A 6776-nucleotide genomic window follows, 5' to 3' on the forward strand; every position below is an offset into this window, starting at 1 on the left:
GTATTGTAAGTGTCGTTGAATTTGATTTGATTGAATTTAATATTTAAGATCACTATGTTTATTTTTAGAACTTATGTTATTCAAATTACCCCTATAAATCCAAACACATTGTAAGACCCACTCTTAGTCTTAAAATTTGAATGACATTTTAGAATTTTCAATGAATCTAGAATTGAGTGAGAAAGAATTACTTAAGTTAATTAGGACACATATTCTATTATAATATGTCGACACTATCCCTAATTATTCCTTTCAAAGAATACGCCACCTCAATCAATAGAGTCATATTATATCTAAGCAAGTTGATATTCGCTTTCTCAACTTGAATCATTAACAACCCTCATTGGCCCTCCCTCATTAATATTTCTAGAGAAAGGAAGAAAAACAAAACACAAACAATCACCAATAAAGTTAACAAATCCAATTTGTCATACTAAATAGTACTAGTAAACACCATATAATAATAAAAGCAAAACATAAACCGCCCGTGGTTTCTTCTTTAATACAGATGTTAACTTTCCATTTCCATGTTCGTCCCACTGTCTTATTCTTAACCACTTTCCACTCTCACTCTCTCATTACACAACACATAGCCCTTTTTTTGTGTACTATAAAATAACACCTCTTAGGTTCTTTCTATTTCCATCTTCAAACAAACCATTCAACAATAACAAACAAACAAAAAAAACTTCACTTCCTTTCTAAATTTCCCTTTTAAGCCAAACCAAACTTTTCACAATCACATCATATCATTCATCACACAAAATGGACACAAGGTTAGGTTCTTTAGATTTAAGCAAACCAACCAGCAACGACGTCGTTTCATGCGTTAAAGCAAACAGTACATCCTCCATCCAGCCGTCCATTCCATCATGCACGATTTCATCCACCGACGCTACTCTAGGCCGCCACCTCGCACGGAGGCTAGTCCAAGTCGGCGTCACCGATGTTTTCTCCGTTCCCGGTGACTTCAACCTCACGCTACTGGATCACCTCGTCGATGAACCGGGGCTTAACTTAATCGGTTGCTGTAACGAGCTCAATGCGGGGTATGCTGCCGACGGTTACGCTCGATCACGCGGCGTCGGAGCTTGTGTGGTTACGTTCACTGTCGGTGGACTTAGTGTTCTTAATGCTATAGCGGGAGCTTATAGTGAGAATTTGCCGCTTATTTGTATTGTTGGTGGACCTAATTCTAATGATTATGGAAGTAACAGGATTCTTCATCATACCATTGGGTTGCCTGATTTTAGCCAAGAATTGAGGTGTTTTCAAACGGTTACTTGCTTTCAGGTTAGTTCTTAATTAGAATCTTTTACTGCATGTTTTAATCGTGGTAAGTTTCATGAAATCGCGTCATTTTTGTTGAATTTGTGAAGTGAAGTTTTCTCTTAAATCATGACAGTTTTAGAAAGTACACTGTGATTCTGTTAAACTAATAATTTGTTGTTGTTTGTAAATTGGGTGTTGGTTTATATAGCACCTGACACCTCTGAAAAAAGATGTGTCAGTGTGGAGTGTGGACCGTGTGGTGTTTCATGTGTCTGTGCTTCAAAGGTTTTGGTGATTGTTTTGATTATTTGGTTTGATTTGTAATATAGGCTGTGGTGAATAACTTGGAAGATGCTCATGAGTTGATTGATACAGCAATCTCAACTGCACTGAAAGAGAGTAAGCCTGTTTATATAAGCATTGGATGTAACTTGCCTGCAATTCCTCATCCAACTTTCAGTCGTGATCCTGTCCCTTTTTCACTCGCTCCCAAGTAAGTTTTTCTCCCTTTCAGTGTTTAGGGTGTGTTTGGTTTCACTTTATCTAATATTTTCTTGTTTGCTTTGGGTGTTTTTCAGATTGTCTAATCAGATTGGGTTGGAAGCAGCAGTTGAAGCAGCAGCAGAGTTTCTAAACAAAGCAGTGAAACCAGTACTAGTTGGTGGTCCTAAACTGAGGGTGGCAAAAGCGTCTGATGCTTTTGTCGAACTAGCTGATGCGAGTGGTTACGCGCTAGCCGTGATGCCATCTGCTAAAGGGATGGTTCCGGAGCACCATCCTCATTTCATTGGAACTTATTGGGGTGCTGTGAGTACTGCATTCTGTGCTGAGATTGTTGAATCAGCTGATGCATATTTGTTTGCTGGTCCCATTTTTAATGACTACAGTTCTGTTGGGTATTCACTTCTTCTCAAGAAAGAGAAGGCTATTATTGTGCAGCCCGATCGGGTTGTGATTGCGAATGGACCTGCATTTGGATGTGTGTTGATGAACGATTTCCTCAAGGCACTTGCGAAGCGTCTCAAACACAACAATGTTGCTTATGAAAATTACCATAGGATATTTGTCCCAGATGGAAAACCTTTGAAGTGTGTACCAAAAGAACCTTTAAGAGTTAATGTTATGTTCCAACATATACAAAAGATGCTGTCAAGTGAAACAGCTGTAATTGCTGAGACAGGGGACTCGTGGTTTAACTGCCAAAAGTTGAAATTGCCTGAGGGATGTGGGTAAGTGTTGAGAGAATGTGATTTGTTGTATTTTTCAATTTTTTCTTCATTATGTTTATAGTGCTGATAAAATCTTGCTGACAGGTATGAGTTTCAAATGCAATATGGCTCAATTGGATGGTCTGTTGGTGCAACTCTCGGCTATGCACAAGCAGTTCCCGAAAAGCGAGTGATTGCTTGCATTGGTGATGGAAGCTTCCAGGTTTGTCTTGCATAACTACTTATTACATGATTTCATTGAACATGTAATTTATTCTTGAACATGGTTTTTAACCTGACAGTTATGCTTTGCAGGTAACAGCACAGGATGTATCAACAATGCTGCGATGTGGTCAGAAAACCATCATCTTTCTGATAAACAATGGCGGATACACTATTGAGGTTGAAATTCATGATGGGCCATACAATGTTATCAAGAACTGGAACTACACTGGATTGATTGATGCAATTCACAATGGTGAAGGAAAATGTTGGACTACCAAGGTGATTCTTTTGTCATTGTAATGTTTTCTTGAAATTCTAGTGTAACATGGATATAAGTACTGAACTTGTTATTCATGCATGCTTCATTATTCAGGTATTCTGTGAAGAGGAGCTAGTAGAAGCAATTGCCACAGCAACAGGACCAAAGAAAGACAGCTTTTGTTTCATTGAAGTGATTGTTCACAAGGATGACACTAGCAAAGAATTGCTTGAGTGGGGCTCCAGGGTCTCTGCTGCCAATAGTCGTCCCCCAAATCCTCAGTAAATTTCAGAATCAGTTTGTTGTCGCTACATTGTTGAGCTCTTTTAGTTGGGTCATTGTATGGATTTTACTTGTTTATGGAATGATTTCTTGTTTATGCAAACGAGTCCTTTGTACGATGCCTTGTCGACATGTCTTAACCATTTCTCTACTCATAGAACACCAAACTCAATACCGGCTGAGATTGGGTGTCTTTGATGCGCCAAAGACACCATGTTATTGTCTAGATCTCTCGCTACTAATACTCTACTCACTTTCTTTTTTTACCTTTTCTCATTAAAAGTAATTAAAATTATTGAAGGCATGGAAGTTTTTTTTTTGGAATAAGATTATGTATAGCCAAAAGAGACTGGTACAAACTAGAGAGGAGACTGGTACAAAATAGAGAGGAGACTATACCGAAACTCTCTTTAGAGAAACCAAGCCTATTTTCTTTTCAAAATAGGTTCTCAAAAAATCGGATTTGGCAAGGCATCTTGTAGGGAGGTTTGGAAGACTAAATCACAGCTATAGAATCAGATTCTATCATAAAATCTGCCAACACTTTTCATTAGCGAATTCGATCGCTGACATAGCACTAGAAGCACCAAGAAATTTGCCGATAATGAGAGATTTCTTGATAAACCTAGATTATCAAGAGAGCAGAGAGACCTAGACCTAGATTATCAAAAGAGCAGAGAGACCTAGATTATCAAGAGAGGTCCATCATAATTGAATTTAATTCAGTTGGCTTCTAAATAACTTCCAAAATAACTTCCAGAATTTTAAATTCAGTTAAACGCAGGTAATTTTAAATTCAGTTAAACGCAGGTGGCTTCTAAATAATTTCCAGAATTTTAGTAGCGAGAGGGGGTTGGATTCTGACTTTGTAAAAATCTCAAAATTTTGATTATTGATAATCTTTGTAAAAATCTCAAAATTTTGAATATTGATAAAGGAAGGAGCTTTGTAATAGTTTTCCCAGCCAAAGAACAAGCCGATAAAATAAATGAAGTAAAGGAAGTAGAGATGAGTTTTTCTTTGAATCTGACACTGTTTCGAGCCATCCAAATAACATTGAACAGATGAATAACAGCCACATTAAAAATTAACTTACATTGCTCAGGCCAGACTATGTTGCAAATGGTCCAGACGTCTTCCCAATCATGAATTTGAGTGTTAATTTTCACAATTTTGAATAACCAACACCAAAGAGGAACAACATATGAACACGAAGAAAAGATGAGTTGCGGTTTCTTCTGTAAGGTGACAGAGGTTGCAACTGGAAGTGAAAGAAAAGTTCCTTCTCTTTAATTTGATATGAAGCTGGAAGGGCCCAAGAGAAATAACGAAATATTTGTTTTATTTAAGGATTATTATCATTAAATAGGTGCTGTTAGTAATTTTTAGTAGAGCTTTATGTGTTGTTATTTTCGGCCCATGGCTTTTAGGTCCATAAGTAGACTTAACCCTAGCTATTTATATTGTATTTTCAGAATTGAAAGAGGTATGAAGAAAGTATGAAGTTGTTTTAATGTCAATTTCTTTTAATGTCTTTTAGATCTGAATTTTAGTCTAGCTAACATCTGTCATTGGTGCTTTCATCTTCCTTTCTCTACCCTCCCATGGCTCCCCCAAAACCCCCAAACTCTTCTTCTAAAGAAATTTTAGAAGAAGCTGTTCAAATCACTTCCCTCCATATTAGTAATGCTATGCAAGAAACTCAAGACCAAATTGATGAACGCTTTGCTCAGATTTTTGCAGATCTGGCCCAACAAATGGGACAGATTCAGACTCAACTTGAAAACGAGAAGTCCGTGGAGGACTCACGCTACGACGCGCTTATGGCTGCTCTTGGTAAAATTTCGCTACAGCAAGAGAAACAACCATCGCATGCCACTGCTGCTACAGGTCATTCAGGAGCAAGCTCCTCAGGTATGACTCCTCAAACCTCTTCCATCTCTTTTGGATCACCCCCTTTTACCCACATTCTGTCCTCAGCTACTTCCCCTTTTAAACAAGCCATTAACATGTCTCAAACCATCCCTCAACCAACCATTCATATACCACAACGTTACCATTCTGCCCCACCACCACCACCACCACTTTTTCCCACATACCCACAATTTATTCCAACAATTCCTACATTTATACCTAACCAGAATTTTCAAACCCCTTTTTCACCTCCAAACCCTTACCAACAGCAACCCCACATTCCACCCTTACCGCCCCTTAGAACACCTAAACTTGAACTCCCCCCTTTTGATGGATCAAACCCATTAGAGTGGTTATTTCAAGCTGAGCAGTTTTTGAGTTTTTATAATTATTCAACAGAAAATTGTTTGTCTCTTATTTCCTTCTACATGAAAGGAGATGCTTTATGTTGGTTTAAGTGGATGCATCATAGCCATTTATTAACAGATTGGGTTTCTTTCACTCAGGCCTTGGAATTGAGATTTGGCCCTCCCACTTATGACAATCATCAAGCTGAGTTATTTAAGTTGAAACAAGATGGATCAGTTGTGGATTATCAAACCAAGTTTGAACAACTTGGAAATCAAGTGGTTGGATTGCCACAAGATGCAATACTTAATTGTTTTATTTCTGGTCTTAGTGATGAAATTAGAAATGAAATGGCTATTCATAAACCAACAAATATCTCACAAGCAATTGGGTTAGCAAAGTTAATTGAAGCAAAGCTTAAAGATTCTAAACCAAAGTATTCTAAACCCTATGCCCACACTTACACCAAACCAAATCTGCCCAATCATTCTGCCCCAGCCCAAAAACCCACTTCTTTCACCACAACCCAAAATAATTTCTCTCCTAAGCCCACTTCAACCAACCAAACTTCCAAATTGCCCATTCGAAAATCATCACAAGCCTAAATTCAAGAAAGAAGGGCCCAAGGTTTATGCTTCAATTGTGATGAAAAATTTATCACGGGTCATAAATGTGCTTCGGGACGTTTCTTAATTCTGTTGTGTGAAGAAGAACTTATGGACCAAGATCACATCAGTGATGACACTCAGAACCAAGACACCCAGCCAGAACCGGAAGATACTTATTTTCAATTATCCACTCAAGCACTAACGGGTCAGTTTTCTCCTCAGACTCTTAAATTTCGAGGAGTCATTGGTGGACTACCGGTTATGGTCTTAATGGATACAGGCAGCACCCATAACATACTCCAACCTCGAATCGCTCAACATCTTAATCTCCCAACTACTCCAATTCCACAGTTTTCGGTTATGGTTGGCAATGGCTCACACCTTCAATGCGAAGGAATTTGCAACAATGTTAAATTGGTTTTACAAGAACAACAATTCCAATTGCCCTTCTATCTCCTACCTATTAAAGGAGCTGATGTAGTACTTGGCATGGCTTGGTTAAGGACACTTGGGACCATACAGGCAGATTTCTCTATCCCTTCAATAACCTTTAACCACAACAATTCACCCATGACTTTACAAGGGGATTTTGCCTCTCTTCCAAAGCACACAACTTTTCACCAATTTAAACAACTTGTCCACCAAAATTCCGTTGCTTCA

General features: G+C 38.3%; 1 protein-coding gene across 1 annotated transcript; it reads left to right on the forward strand.

Annotated features, from left to right (window-relative positions):
* Positions 1-517: 517 nt before the first annotated feature.
* Positions 518-3349, forward strand: LOC131609402 (pyruvate decarboxylase 2). The gene is made up of 6 exons (XM_058881102.1): positions 518-1293; positions 1602-1765; positions 1851-2501; positions 2586-2703; positions 2796-2984; positions 3079-3349. The coding sequence occupies exons 1-6, from the start codon at positions 766-768 to the stop codon at positions 3247-3249; spliced, it is 1821 nt and encodes a 606-aa protein (XP_058737085.1). The 5' UTR covers positions 518-765; the 3' UTR covers positions 3250-3349.
* The last annotated feature ends 3427 nt before the right edge of the window (positions 3350-6776 follow it).

This window comes from Vicia villosa, linkage group LG6, assembly GCF_029867415.1.
Source record: "Vicia villosa cultivar HV-30 ecotype Madison, WI linkage group LG6, Vvil1.0, whole genome shotgun sequence".
Taxonomy (NCBI): Eukaryota; Viridiplantae; Streptophyta; class Magnoliopsida; order Fabales; family Fabaceae; genus Vicia; species Vicia villosa.